Here is a 16404-nt window from a genome sequence, read left to right as displayed (position 1 = left end):
CAAACCAAACGAGATAAATACTTTTTACAAAAATAGCCAAAATATTTAATTATTGCCAATCTATTAAAAGGTACGGAGAATATAAAGTGAAAAATAGTATAAGAGATAAACTTATATCGATTTATCTTCTATTTCATTATATATCTAGTATTAAAAGAACTTGCACATATATATAGTGCAAGATATTAAGAGAAAACAAATGTGTTACTATTACAAAGGATAGTAACACACAACACAATGCATTCATGAGTTGTTACATCAATCACAACACTCCCCCTTGAATGCATTATATATATGTGGAAATTTTATTATGACATTCATAATCCTAAAATTGTCTCATTAAAAACCTTTATTAGGAAAAACCCAGTGGGAAAAAAAAACTTGATCAAAGGAAAAAAGAGTACAGTGAGCATATTTCTTCCCCTGAAATTAACATATGTCTCGAAATCGGCACATTCCAATCTTGCGTACCAAATACTCGAATCGCTTCGACGGGAGTGACTTTGTGAATAAATCAGCGGGGTTTTCACAGGATTGAATTTCTTGGACTTTTATCTTTTTATCTTTCTGCAGATCATGTGTAAAGAATAATTTTGGTGACAAGTGTTTTGTTCCGTCTTCCCTGATGTATCCTTCTCTGACTTGGTTGATACATGCATCATTATCTTCATAAATTGTAGTTGGTGCCCTAGTTGTATCGTTTAAGCCACAATCTTTTTGGAGTTGGCTGATCATGGATCTCAACCATACACACTCTCGGCTGGCTTCATATAAAGCTATAAGTTTTGCATGATTTGAGGATGTAGTCGTTAGAGTTTGTTTTGTTGATTTCCAAGATATTACGGTTCCTGCATATGTAAATACATATCCAGTTTGTGACTTGGCCATATGTGGATCAGATAGATATCCTGTATCAGCATATCCAGTGAATATGGCATCATTTCCTGACTGGAAAAATAATCTAAGGTCTATAGTTCCCTTTAGATATCGAAATAGATGTTTTACCCCATTCCAATGTCTTTTTGTTGGTGCATTGTTATACCTAGCTAATAAATTTACTAGAAAATGCTATATCAGGTCTTGTATTATTTATGGCACTTCCGGGCCTAAAATTTCTTTGTCTTGTTCTTGTGGACGGAATGGGTCATCCTTTATGTTTAGTAATCGTATCACCATTGGGGAACTTAGTGAATGAGCCTTGTCCATATAAAATCATTTCAAAACTTTCTCAGTATAATTGCTCTAATGGACAAATATTTCACTTTTCAAATGTTCAATTTGTAGTCCAAGACAGAATTTAGTTTTTCCTAAATCTTTCATCTCAAATTCCCTTATCAAATATTTAGCTGTTATTTCAATTTCTCTTGGAGTTCCAATCAGATTTAAGTCATCTACATACACAGCAATTATTATGAAACCAAATTGAGATCGGTTAATGAATACACATGGGCTAATTTGGTTGTTTTTGAATCCTGCTTTCATAAGGTATTCACTCAAACGATTATACCACATTCGCCCAGATTGCTTTAATCCATACAATGATTTCTTTAATTTTATAGAAAACATTTCTATAGGTACATTCTTTATTGGTAAGTTTAGTCCTTCAGGGACCTTCATATAGATGCATGTGTCGAGTGACCCATATAAATACACAGTTACGACATCCATCAATCTCATGTGTAGGCATTGAGAAATTATTAAACTTACCAATAATCTGAGTATGGTTGCATCAACTACTGGGGAATATGTTTCTTCATAATCAATTCCTGGCATTTGAGAAAAACCTTGAGCTACAAGTCTTGCCTTATATCTAATAATATCATTTTTCTCATTTTTTTTTTCTTACAAATACCCATTTGAAGCCTACGGGTTTTATGCCTTTTGAAGTTTGTAAAATTTGACCAAAAACTTCTCTTTTTTCTAATGATTTTAATTTTGCCTCAATTGTTTCTTTCCATCTTGGCCAATCAGGTCTTTTTCTGCATTCATTTATCGATATTGGCTCAAGATCATTTTCATCATTTATTATATCAATAGCTACGGAATAAGCAAGGGATTCATTTGAAATGACTCTTTTTCGATTCCATTCTTTCTTGGAGAAAATATGATTTATTGAGGTTTCATAGTTTTCATGTTTTTCATTATCGGAAATGTCTTGATTTTCTCTTTTATTTTCATTTTCATTTTGAGTATCATTTGGTGCACCTTCATGTTTTCTCAATTTTCTTGGTTTTAAATATTTTGAACCAAGTGGCTTTTCACGCTTTCTTTGCACAACAATTTCATCACTTTTTGCCTTTTTATCAGGAATTTCTATTCGAGCAGGAGTATTTACTGCTGGTATATGTGATTTTGTAACTCTCTTAGTATCTGTGAATGCATCAAGTAATTGGTTAGCAACATTTTGAAGATGAACAATTCGTTGTATTTCTTGTTCACATGATTTTGTTTTTGGGTCTAAATATTCTAAATGTGTTGCTTTCCAAATAAGTTCCATATTTCTTTTCTGTACGTCCACATTCTCTCCCCCTAAGGATGGGAATATTGTCTTATTAAAGTGACAATCAGCAAATCTAGCTTGAAATTGATCACCAGTTAATGGTTCAAGATACCGAATGATTGATAGAGATTCAAAACTGACATATATTCCCATTCTTCTTTGTGGACCCATTTTTGTACGTTGAGGGGGAGCAATGGGCACATATACAGCGTATCCAAAAATTTTTCAAATGGGAAATATTTGGTTCATGATCAGTTACTAATTGTATTGGCGAATATTTATGATAGGCTGTAGGTCTTAGCCTAATCAATGATGCTACATGTAATATTGCATAAACCCCAAGCTGATGATGATAATTTTGATTTCATTAGAAGTGGTCTTGCGATTAATTGCAATCTCTTAATTAAGGATTCAGCAATACCATTTTGTGTGTGAACATGTGGCACAAGGTGTTCCATTTTAATTCCAATTGACATGCAATAATCATTAAAAGTTTGAGATGTGAATTCGCCGGCATTGTCCAATCTAATACATTTTATTGTATAATCAGGAAAATGATTTTTCAATTGGATGATTTGTGCAAGTAGTTTTGCAAATGCATTGTTTCTACTTGATAGAAGGCTTACATGTGACCATCTTGTGGAAGTGTCTATTAAAACCATGAAGTACCTAAAAGGTCCACATGGTGGATTAATTGGCCCACATATATCTTCTTGAATTCTTTCAAGAAATATAGAAGATTCAGTAACAATCTTATTTACTGATGATCTAGTAATAAATTTTTCAAGAGAACAAGAGGTGCATAAGAGCTCATTTGACTAGGGAATCTTAATATTTCTTAGTGGATGCCCGACTGAATTTTCTATTCTTTTATACATCATCCCAGTGCCATGATGACCTAAGCGGCCATGCCATAAAGTGAACAGTTCCTTATTGTCTAGTCTTATCACATTTATTTCAATCGAGCGTATATGAGTGAGATACAACCCCGATGAATATGTTGGCATCCTTTCAAGGATAATTTTCGTTCCATTACTTTTTGTTGTAAGGCATAAGAATTCTTTTTCATTTATGGTTTTGGTTTCCATATGGTAACCATTTTGTCGTATTGCCTTGAAACTGATAAGATTTCTTCGAGATTTACTCGAGTATAGTGCATCATTTATTATTAATTTTGTCCCCATAGGGAGTATGATGCATGCTTTTCCAGTGCCTTCGATTAATTTTGTTGTTCCTGATATGGTAATGACATTTGCCTCAAGTAATTTTTGGTTTTAAAATATTCTCGATTTTTCAATATCGTATGTGCTGCTCCACTGTCCAGGAGGCAATGAAATGTTGATCCACTTACTGACATTTCCTTTTCTAAGACAAGAGAAGAAAGAAAAAAAAATTATATTATTAATATAAAGCCAGAATACTCAATACAAAAACATAAGTAGAGAATTACAACTTATCAAATGAAATAAGTTAGATAAACAGAAAATGCATCTAGTCATATCAAAAGATGTAATTATCTTCTTTTTGGGGATCAAGTCTGTAGAGGTTCACATCCTCATTAAAGAAATCGGAGACATCTAAGGTGGGCCAGATGTACTTGCTTCATTTACAAAATTTTCTTCTGCCCCTTTTGCTTTGTTTTTCTGGGAAGCTTGATATAAATGCAGTAAATGTTTGGCGGTACGGCAAGTTCGCCCCCCAATGTCCAGTCATGCCACATCTATTACATGTGCTTTTGTGTTTCTGGACTTGTTTAAAATTATCATTTCGGGGGTAAATATATTTCTTTCATAAATGTGGCTACGTCCGCGGCCACGACTAAGTCCATGACCACGACCACGACCACGACTATAGAAATTTCCTTGTTCAAAAGTATTCATGCGGCTCTTTTCGTGATATTTTCCACGACCTCTGCCTCTTATGAAATATTTCCCACGACCTCGATGGCGCACATTCCTTTCAATCATATTTGTCTCACTAAAGGGCATAGTCTCCACAGGTCTCCTATTGTGATTTTTCAATAATAGTTCATTATTTTGTTCTGCAATAAGAAGTGTTTTCAGCAATTCATGATATTTCTTGAAATGTCTTTCACGATATTGTTGTTGTAGCAAAATGCTATTTACGTGAAAGGTTGATAATGTTTTTTCTATCATTTCTTCATCTGTTATTGTTTGTCCATAATAGATTAATTTTGATTTTATCAGATGAAGGGCTGAATTATAATCACTAATTGATTTGAAATCTTGAAATCTTAACTCTCGCCATTCATCGATGGCCTTTGGGAGAAGTACACTTTTATTATGGCCAAATCTTTCATTTAGCTCTTTCCAAAGTAATTTTGGGTCCTCATAATTGGTGTATTCATGTTTGAGACTATAGGGTAAATGATGTCTCAAAATTGATGCAGCTTTTGCCTTATCTTCCTCAATTTTAATGGGATCTCTTTCAATACCCTTTCCTTTGTCGGCGGGATTAAGTTTAATTATTGTGTATAATAAATTTTTTCCTTTTAGATATAATTTGACATCTGAGGCCTATTGTATAAATTGTAACCTGTTAATTCCAGGGCATTGAATTCTCTCTTTTTGAGATCAGTCATTATTTTCTACAATTGAGAAAATGACAAGGTTATTTAATGATATTGTGTATCATTAGAGATATTAAAGCATATTAGTATTATCTCCTCCTGATTTAATATCTCAAATATAATAAGCACAATATAATCATAAATAAAAATAAAATAGATAGTATTAATAGATGATAAAATAGAATACAAATTGCTAAACAAATACAAGATTTATAATTTATTTTTGGATAATCAGGTAGAGCATTAGCGCTACGAGTAATACAATTAAACCCATAATGATAAGAAATGCTTCTAGTATTTTACTTATATTGTCGGCAGTATAGAACTTATTTTGTTTATGTCTTCGCAGTTGGTTTGAACCACTATTAGCTGGGTTGGTAGTAACAGATATACAATTTTCTTCAAGGATAAAGTATAGAACGGTGTTAGTAACACCTTGAATAATAATATTAATATCGTTTGATTGTTGGTCCATATTGTGGCTAAAAAAATGTTAAAATGTTTTGAAAAAAAAAAATTACCTTCTTGGATTTTCAAGAGCGAAAATTAGTGCTGATAACGTATTAAAAGGTAGCGAGAATATAAAGAGAAAAGTAGTATAAGTGATAAACTTATATCGATTTATCTTCTATTTCATTATCTATTTAGTATTAAAAGAACTTGCACATATATATAGTGCAAGATATTAAGAGAAAACAAATGTGTGCCTATTACAAAGGATAGTAACACACAACTCAATGTATTCATGAGTTGTTGATACAATTACGAATAACATACAATCCAAGACAAAACAAGAAGAGCATCATTGTATCAAAGCACTTGCTAAGCCTACTGAGCCTACTGAACTTACTGAGTTTTGCTTAAAGATTAAGGAAGATCACTTTCAAGCTGAACTAATCATGAACATGGAAGCATGGCAAGATCAAGAAGAAGCAAAGGGAAGCCTTCCATTCCAACAAACATCAGACAGAACAGAAGGCTGATTCAAAGCATACAAACAACAGAACAAGCGGAGCATCGAACTGTCTGCCAGCCCACCTTACGAGCCATGGAGGACCTAGCCTGGAGCATAAATGAGCGTGGAAATTCAGAGGAAGGCATCTTTAGACATGAAATAAGAAGCCAAGACTCAAAGATAATGCGGAGTCACAGAGTCCACAAGAACAGCTGTAAGGTCATGTGCTCGTCACTTTCTGGAAAAAGGCTGATTAGTTGTAAATAAGCCCATTTTATGTTTCTGTTTTAAAACCTTGTATTACACGCGCGTTAATAATTAGGCACGGGGTTAGTTATGTTTATTAAACACCCTAAGCTAGCCGTTAGAGTCTTATATAAAGGGACACCCTCATTGTATCATGAGATTCAGATTTGGTTAATAAACTTTCTTCAAGTAATTGTGTGCAATTACAATCCTGAGTGTTGTCTTTGTGAGTGAATCAAAGAGGGTATTCAGTTGTTTCCACGAGAATTAAGAGAGTGAATCTTAATTTGAGTGTGAGGAAGAGGCCAGTGGCTGAGTGAAGATCATTTGTTTCTATCCACGACATAGAACCATTCCGAGAAATTGTTCTAGTCACCTTCTGTTTTCATACAAAACAGAAGGCTTGTAAGTGTGTTTCATTGTGTCAAGTTCATTCTTGGCATAGTTCTTGGAAGGATTAATCGGGTTCTTGGACCAATCATCACCATATTCGCATCAGTTGTTACATCAATCACAACACAATCCTTTTATTGCTTAGCCTGTTATTATTAGTTCAGAGAGAGTATAAAAATAGCTGACCGTATGCTCAATACAGCTTGTGTCAAGTGACCGTGAACGGTCCAAAAAAAAGCAGAAAATATTACGTGAGACATTCACCATACATGAGTAGAATAGTCCAACTAAAACAATATTAATAGTATATGAACTTTTTATTTTGAGATTGTCTTAACTAAGAAACAGTTTCTCACAAAACAAAAATTCTTGTGAGAGATGATCTTTTTGAGACATCATCTTTGATTGGGCCAGCCCATTATATATTTTTTAAAAGCATTAAGGATAAAGTAAGTTAACAGATATTAAAAATAGGTATTAAGAATATGATAAATAAGCATTAAGAATAATGTAACTAAGTATTAAGAATATGATAAGTATTAATCTTTAATGAATTGACTTAAAATACATATTTTAAAGAAAAGGTCTATAGCTACTCACGAAATAACTCATGAAAAAGACATCCAAATGGCAGGGTCTGGTTACAGCCCATTAAATACGAACGAACCCGAATGTGATCGAAACTGAAAATTCTCCTCTGACCGCACTCCATTTTTCTCTCCTTATATTTTGCACAAAAATTTTCAACCATTTCTTCTATTTTTAAACAAAATTTCTCATACCAGAAGCCCCAAATACCTAATTTCAATATTCAACGATGGCTAAACAAGCCAGCAAACTCTTAGCTACCTTGTCTTCCAAAATCCCATCGTCTCAATTATCAACTTTTTCGTCTACTCGTCAAATTCGCCATTTTGGTTCCTCTGTCAGTAAACCTGCGGTTTTCGTTGATAAGCATACTCGCGTCATCTGTCAAGGTATTACTGGTAAAAATGGTACCTTCCACACTGAACAAGCTATTGAATATGGTACAAACATGGTACGCGTTTTCCTAACTTTGATTTGTATCGTTTTTACGATTTCTATGTTTGTCTTGCCCAAATTTTCTAGGTTTTATGTATGTTTTCTAGATCTGAATATTTTTATTAGAATTTCTTTATTTTGGAAACGTGATTTAAGTAAGATGGATTTTTTTTGTCGTTGTTCTGAATTATAATCGCTCAAAATTTCGATTTTTAGGTTTCGTTGTTGTTAGTTTGGTTATTAGGGTTAATTTGTGAAAATGGAGGTGTGTTTAAGTTGAAATGGTGATTTGTGTTAGGGATTAGAAGACATTTCTAATGATTGTATGACGGCAACATAGATGTGATCTAGAACTCAATAGTTAATTGATGAGTAAGAAGTGCATTCGGAAGAGGAATTATACATACATAATCTTTATTGAAACTTTAACTTATGATAGGCACAAGCGCACAATTCACTCTTTATAAAAAGGAAAAGAAAAAGAACATAAATAGTATAGGTTCTATACTTTCATCACATTTTACTCAAAAAGATTGGATTTTGTATTTTATAAGTTTTTTTTTTCTATAGTAGCTGTGAATACTCCTATATGATTGCTCGTAGTTGGAAGAGGTTGTTGATATTATTTTTTTGCTGTTCATGGAATGCTCAGTTGTGTTGATGTTATTCATTTTTGCCTATCGTAGAGTATAATTTCAGAACGAAGAATTATACTGAAATTAAGATATAAGAAAGACAAGCTTAGATCCGTCGGTCCCTGAAAGAAAGCTGTTCTTGGCATTTGGTTGTGGTGAATGTGGCAGGTTCCTGGGGGGTGTGTGTGTTGAGATTGATTGGGTGTTGGCCGGTTTGAGTTCTCCTTGCAGAAATCTTATGGAATCAGCTTTGAAAGTCATGACTTAGAGGCCAAAGTTTTCGGTCATTTATCCTTCATTTGAACGTTCTAATTCCATTCACAATATAGAAAATAGAAAGCTAAGCCTATCAGCATAAGATGAAAGGAGTATTACAGCCCCTTATTTCTAGTACTAGTGGAACCTATAAGCGAGATGTATATGTAGCTTACTCTTGTCAAGGGAAAGAGGTTATCAGAACCAGGGAATGAAATTACATTTGTAATGAACATTTGTAAACCATTTGCTGTCACTGTCTTTATGTGTGTGTGTGTATGTGTGTTGTGTTACCTCATTTATTAGCCCCCTCTGAATTGAGAATTGGATGAAGGAAAAGTTTCAGTGTCACTTTGTGGGTCAATTTTAGGACATTTTTGGTGAATCAAGATTTCATGCAGCTAATTAAGTATCACTGTGTAGGCCTACTATCATTCAAATGCAATCAAGACCTACCTGATGGGTTTCTTACAAATCTTGTTAGATCACTCCTACTATAGTGCCAGATTTTACTGAGCATGTGAACTTGGTTTCACTAACTTTTCCAAGTTTATTTTTGTTAATATTTACTATCCTTGTACTGTTCTGAGTTTCAATTGTTCACATATAATCAAAATTGGATCAAAGTTGATTTGTGATAGAGAATAGGAGTAATGTTAATAAGTTTTTACATGGAGGATCTACAACTTAGCTAAGTTTTGTTTTATTATAGTTGGTTTGATCTTATGTTTTTGTTCTTGGCCACCACAGTGTAATTTCTAACTTGGTTTTAAGTGCTTACATTGTCTGAATTTTTAATGGCACAACTCATTGCTGATTTGCACTGTTAATTAATTGTACCTCAACATTACTTGCTTTTTCATACATATCAATGGAACACCCTTAACCAATGAAATTTTCCTATTTGTTTTCTTATTGGTATCAGGTTGGTGGTGTGACGCCAAAGAAAGGAGGTACTGAGCATTTAGGGCTACCTGTTTTCAACACTGTTGCTGAAGCAAAGGCTGAAACTAAGGCCAATGCCTCAGTGATCTATGTCCCTCCACCCTTTGCTGCAAGAGCAATCATGGAAGGACTTGAAGCTGAATTGGATCTAATTGTCTGCATTACCGAAGGAATCCCTCAACATGACATGGTAAGCCATTTCTAACAAACAAAAACTACTTGTTTTATTGTATTAGAACATAATTATTGGCGAGGAGCCTAACTAATAAAATAGAATTCTATTTCTTCATCTGGGGTCCACACCAATGCACCAAGTTCTCCAAGTATTTGTGGTACATTGAAAAGTTGGAAAAAAAAGAAGCATTGGTAGCCAACTTGTCGTAGGGAAAATGAGGTGGAAAGATATTATGCTTTCGAGAATTTGTTATTGTCTTTGTTGGTTAGCAAGTTCCTTTTTCTAGGAAAGGTCTTAGGTTTGATTTTTACCTAGTCTTCCCATTGCATTAGCTTACTCTGTAATCAAAAAAGATATGATACTTTAGAAAGAGAGAAATATGGTGTGCATGTGAAAAATATCTTGAATTATTTTAAGTATGATGTGAGAGAGAATTATGTGTGTATGTGAAGGATAGGAAAAATATGGTACTTTTAGAAAGTTTCATTGATGTGGGTTGTGAAAAAACAATTCGGGAAGTTATGTTGTAAAGTCAGTGGCTTGTGAGGTGCATGAAAGGGAAAATGAGGTGGAAGGAGGAAGGAAGAGAAGTTTGGGAAATATCAAAAGAGGTCACTAATGCAATTGCTCTCAAATTTTCCATTGCTTATTTTAGTCACGATTTAGGCATTTATCTTATTTGGCTTCCTATCAATAGCTATCTTGAAACTGTTTTGTTGCATAACATTGCCCATGTGGACTCTGTTGTATGTACCTTGATAGGCTTGCCTATCCATTATGTCCCTTGAGCTTAACAGCTTAATTCTGGTTTTCTACTGAAATACCCAGAAGTAAACTATACTTGTAACTTTATTGTGATAATTTTGCTGGAAAATGGGATGTCTCCCAACTTTTCCATCATTTTCTTTTATTTTTCAGTTTTTGAAGCACTTTTTGTTTTTCCTATATGCACTTTCTAGTGTGCTGTTCTGCTGTTTTGATACCGTTTGATTATCTCTGTAATCTGTATTACCTTAACATGCAGAAATAAGTTATGTCTATCTTTTTTGTTGGGTTTTTTTTTTCTTAAAAGTTATTATCAGTTTACTTCTGGATAAACCTCTTGATGTGTGTTTTATTGCGTCAATGCAAGACGGTCACATTTTATGGGATACTCTCCAATCTTGCTTTTCCAATAGCTGTTTATGGTATCTTTTATTCCAGGTTCGTGTTAAAGCTGCCCTTAACACACAATCTAAAACTAGGCTAATCGGTCCAAATTGCCCTGGCATCATCAAACCTGGAGAATGCAAGATAGGCATCATGCCGGGCTATATTCACAAACCAGGTCGTGTCGGAATTGTTTCTCGCTCTGGCACATTGACATATGAAGCGGTAAGGGGAGAAAACTTGTTTGGTATTCAATTTTCACAAATTTTCATTTAAGACGGTCTCATTGTGAGATAGTCCTAAATTGGGCTAAATAGCCTAATTAAATTAATTAGAACATCAACTTTTGTACTTAAAATACTCACTTTAAATTGTTAAATGTTTAACACGTCATTTTGAATTCAAAATTGACTTTGTGGATATTAAAACTCTTTTTTTTTTTTTTTTTGCATTTTTTTGTGTTTGGTTTCATGTATAGACTTGTCTCACCGTGAGACGTTCTTATATAAGTGTTGCTCTTTAATTTTTGTAATGGCTAACTTGTGTATTGCTTTCAGCTTGTTGCAAAATTGGTTCTTAGAGTACTTCAAGTTCTCTTTGAGTGAAACTTATCAAGATTACAAATATTATTTCTGTTTTTTCTTCTATATAAGACAGCTGCATTGTTCCATAACATCAAGAGTATTTTTTTTGAGTGCTTTTTTGTGGTGCTAAACAAGATGAGGTTTTTGAGCATAGAATAAAAATAAGGCCGTATCGCATCGCATCGGCCGCGTTGTGAAGATTTTCAAAATAAACGAACTGATTTTACCGCGTTGTAAAGGTGTAAAAAAAACCGCGTTTTGGGCTGCATCAAGGGATATCTTATGGTTTCAACCGATATTTAGGCGATATGATAACCGCATCACTCTCGTTACCGCATCAGCGTTCTGTTATCCCAATCGCGACCGTTGCCACATTTTTACACTATGTTCTTGAGGTTTCACTGGTTTTCAATAGTAATTATGTGGCTATTTTTTGCACCGTTTCTATTGATGTTTGCACTAGTTAGTTATTGGAAGCCTTTTCCTGGGCTAGAGCCACAGCATTTAGGGGGTGTAATTTTGGTATTTTGGTGAAGTAGGGATTTGAAATCAATTAGTTAACTTTCTTACACTTTTTTGGTGTTATGATATAGGTATTTCAAACAACTGCTGTTGGCCTCGGGCAATCCACCGTTGTAGGAATTGGTGGGGACCCTTTCAATGGGACAAATTTTGTTGATTGCATTGAGAAGTTCATTGCTGATCCACAGACAGAAGGTGGGCAGTACTTTAATTCTTTTGCTGTACTATTGTGTCATTTATGTTTGTTGTTTTTGTCCATCGATTGCTAGCAGGGACATTGTGGCATTTCCATCATATTATGAAGCAGGGGTGGAATAAATTCATTTCATTTGTAGAATCATTGCAAAAGAACCAGTATTATATGGTTTCTTCCTTAGAATAGACATTGACCCATCTAAAAGGGAAAAGAGATGTTAGAATTTTTCACATAAAATTGGTTGCGTTATAATGTACTCCCTTTGTTCCCCTCATTTGATACATATACTATTTTAATTCATCCCGCATGTTTTACAACATTACCTCTTTTGGGCATGACTCCACCTACAATACTCCACTAATTAAACCCTATAATCACTGCATTAAAGACATGACCCTACCTACAATACCTTATTGAAATACCCACTTTCTTCCTTTTCCTTGGTTTGTGTGCTAGCAAACTTAGGAGCACAGAGGAGTATGATTAAGACTTGTTAAGTTTTGGACACTTTTATGTGCCTTGTGTCAGATTGAGCTAGTTAGTGAAAAGTTTCCTTGTTTTTTTTGTCCAAAATGGTGTCAGTTGTATATGTTCATGTCCTATTATAAGTGTCAACACTGATGATTGAGGTAGAAAGAATGGTCCGAGCAGCATAATGCAATCTTGATTCATCTGAAAACTACGTCTAGCTGAATCTTATTTTGTGCTTGTTTCTTCACGGCAGAGAAAAATTTTCAAGTCTTCATACGTTATACTTATGGATGTAACATTTTAGCACCAGGGCAGTATGTAACAACAGTAATCCATTGATGGGTGGCACTCCACATGCGTCTAATATAACGGGACTATCCCATTTTTCAGGTTTGCACAGAATACAGCATGTCATACAACAATGTCACCTTTATTGGACTATTTTGAAATCTTATGAACTTCCACTTTCCTTTATGAACTCTGGCCTATATGTGGTGAGAAGGATCACTCTCCATATATACATTTGCCCTCTAATTTCAGATATCCTATAAGCATGCCAGTGCCATACGCCTATACTCGAAATGAGACTGGGGATATAGTTTTTGCTTGTTTAATTTGTGTATTCAGTGAGCCTCCTGGTCGAAATGAAATGAGATATCTGTAGTTAGCATTTATGTTTTGTGACACATTCAGTGTATTATATTCACTGAAATTCCAGTTCCACAACTATATTAAGACTTATGGCGTGCCTATAAAATTGCATTTATATGGTAGCCCGTACTAGAAACCATGATCTTTGTAGTTTTCTTGGATTGCATATGCTTATGTTTCTTGCCAACTTTAACACAGGTTTTATAGTGTTTGATGATGTAGGAGATACTGTTTCAATAGGGGACATTGCTTATTTTTTCTTGCCAATTTCACTGCAGGTATTATTCTTATTGGTGAAATTGGAGGTACAGCTGAAGAGGATGCTGCTGCTGTCATCAAGGTAAGCCAGCATGTATTATTTTTTAGAAAGACCCATGAAAAATAAATCTTCTCCTTGGGATTTTCTGACTTTGTATGCAGTGCTACTTGAGCCCGATTCTAAATACTGAATAGTAAAATCAGTGGCAGATCTTGGGTCCATAAGTTAGATGAGACTAAAGTGTTTATTTTTAAAAAATTTTAGAGGGGTTATTTTACTCTTAATCACTAGGCCGCATTTTTATTGTAATAGTAAACAACATTTTGCTTTTATATATTGACCTAAAAAGCTTTAGGGGTCCAAGCCTCGTTCATCCTTAGTAAAGGTCTGCCATTGAGTAAAATGAACTTGCAAAGTTTGATAATCGTTTGGTCACCATTTGAAGTGAAGGATAAAATGTTGATCAGTGTTGTCGGATTAAATAGACCAATTTAGTTTAATATATTGACTGGAATTGAGAATTATGTTATTCAACGAGATGCAAATTGGTTGCTGCCATCTTATCACTTAGGCCATGTGTTGATCTAGTCTTTAGCATGCAAACTTTTTCCTTCCCTACGTTAAATATCTTTGAAACATGACTTGTTCTAGAATAAAGATGGTGTCTTGGATGAATGTTAACATGGAAAGTTTAAGCTAGTAAATTTATATTAGTGAATATGTTTTCACGTCTCATTTTTTTCATTAAGGTTGGGGAGAAGGGATTTTATTAAGACACTAATCTCTTATATTGGTGAAAATTAGATTTAAATTGACTTGTTGACACTAAAAATATCTGTGATATTACGAAATATAATGCTTATGAGATGGATTTGTTCAAATGTAAAAGTGTATTGTTTTTAGTCGGTTGTTGCAATAGTTAACTGGTGATTATTTGCCTGGATTCAAGTTGAAGCCACCGTAACTGTTTGTTCAAGGTCTCTTAGTTTCTCTGTGACGCTGTTCCTTGCTTATGCTATGTTTGAACTTGACTAAGGAAACCTTTAGTTGTGAATTAAATTGCCCGTCATTTGAAGACTGAGGACTTTGGTTTTAGTGTGAAATTTATGAAATTACATGGGTTGTTTTTAGGGTTTTTTATTCATAGTCTATGGCAATTCAAACTCAATGAAGAATTTACTGGTATGAAATTTTGTAACACTAAAATCTGTGCTATTTAGTGTAGTATATAAGGACAGTTTGTTGCAACTCACAACACTGTCTCTTTTTGCTTCTATTCATTCAATTGAGGAAAATCATCTAATTTTATTTTTTGGGGGTCAAGCAATAAAGAAGTGTCTTTGTTATCAGTTTATGTGTATTCTGGCTGCCTTTGCATCTCTCACTGAGTTGTTTGAATATAACAGGAAAGTAAAACTACCAAACCCGTGGTTTCTTTCATTGCTGGACTGACAGCACCACCTGGCCGGCGCATGGGTCATGCTGGAGGTAAAGCATTATGATGTCAATTTTTAGATTGTTGTCCAACTTTATCTTTCTGCAGCTCTGCTGGTTGCTAATTTATACTGTTCACATGATGATCTTGCTTATTGTTGCTTCAGATGTTCAGCTCTGTAATCTCAAACGTGATTTACCTCTTGGTACCATGATATTCTTATAATACTACCCTTTGGAGTTTGGGACCCTCAGCCAAATAATCTTTGGCTACTCTTTTATAGAATTTTGGTTTATATGGTGCACGTTTTTGTACTTCTCTGCTGTATGCACAAAGCTAGTATGGTTATTGAATTGCAAATGTTGATTATTTGCAACTTTTTTCTACCTTTCAGCCATTGTCTCGGGTGGGAAAGGCACAGCGCAGGACAAAATCAAGACTCTCAGAGAAGCTGGTGCCACCGTGGTGGAGTCTCCAGCCAAGATGGGTACAACAATGCTCGAAGTCTTTAAACAGAGGGGTCTTCTCAGTTAGGTTGAAGTAAATCCGATGCTCTTTCTTTGGTTTTCTCTTCATATTACAGTGTGGCATAATAGATTGTGATGTGAATTGTGGAAGTCTTTTCCAGCATCACTTGTTGAAGGACGGGCAAGATTTTGATTCTGTATGAATATATTTTTGCCTCTATTTCCATTGAATTTCAGTGCGGGGGCAATCATCCATTGAGATCAAATGTAATTTGGAAATGTCAAGTTTTGTTAGACGTCGAGTGAATTTGAAATCGATGCCTTTAATGTTTACATTAAATTAATAAAATTTGAGCTAAGAATACCTTCTCGATGTGCTGCTCTTTTAAATTTGGCATTGGTGTCTGAAGTATTTGTGTAAGCAGCCAAACTATCTTGAATAGAATTATATAGCAAGCAGCTTTTGGAATTTGGCAAATCCGGAATGTCAATGGTTTTCTCAAGGGATCACTACTTTGTGGAGAAAGTATTTTGGAAAGACCTTTGATTGTCTCATTTGTAATGACGATCCGAGTTTATATCTTTTGTTATTTGCATGTCATGATTATCTGCCTCAGTTTCAAGGTCTGTGTACTGTGTACGGCCTGCTACTAGCATACTGCATGCACCAACTATCACCAAACATTTTTTAACACTAATTAATTAATTATAAATAAAAATAGCCAACTAAATATTGTTTCAAATTCGAATCCCTTTTAAAACCCTGTAAAACCTCAATTCAATTAGAATGCTTGAAAGCCTTTACTATTAATGGAAAAATAAGAAAATTTAACATTAACTAACATAACTAAACTCCAGTGTATATATAATAACTCATAGGTAAATTTATTTTCTTTTTTACAAAAAGTAATATGAACAAATATATCTAAATTTACAACTCAAAAAAAATATAT

At 34.2% G+C, this 16404-nt stretch overlaps 1 protein-coding gene across 1 annotated transcript; it reads left to right on the top strand.

Moving 5' to 3' along the window:
* Window positions 1–7332: 7332 nt before the first annotated feature.
* Window positions 7333–15824, top strand: LOC130805825 (succinate--CoA ligase [ADP-forming] subunit alpha-1, mitochondrial). The gene is made up of 7 exons (XM_057670611.1): window positions 7333–7723; window positions 9523–9732; window positions 10921–11091; window positions 12044–12167; window positions 13569–13630; window positions 14956–15037; window positions 15379–15824. Exons 1-7 carry the CDS (start codon window positions 7502–7504, stop codon window positions 15516–15518), a joined length of 1011 nt encoding a protein of 336 aa, XP_057526594.1. The 5' UTR covers window positions 7333–7501; the 3' UTR covers window positions 15519–15824.
* Window positions 15825–16404: the final 580 nt, after the last annotated feature.

Source organism: Amaranthus tricolor, chromosome 2 (genome assembly GCF_026212465.1).
Source record: "Amaranthus tricolor cultivar Red isolate AtriRed21 chromosome 2, ASM2621246v1, whole genome shotgun sequence".
In the NCBI taxonomy this organism is placed as follows: Eukaryota; Viridiplantae; Streptophyta; class Magnoliopsida; order Caryophyllales; family Amaranthaceae; genus Amaranthus; species Amaranthus tricolor.
Note: the sequence above shows the minus strand (reverse complement) of the source record. Positions and strands in the feature narration are given on the sequence as shown.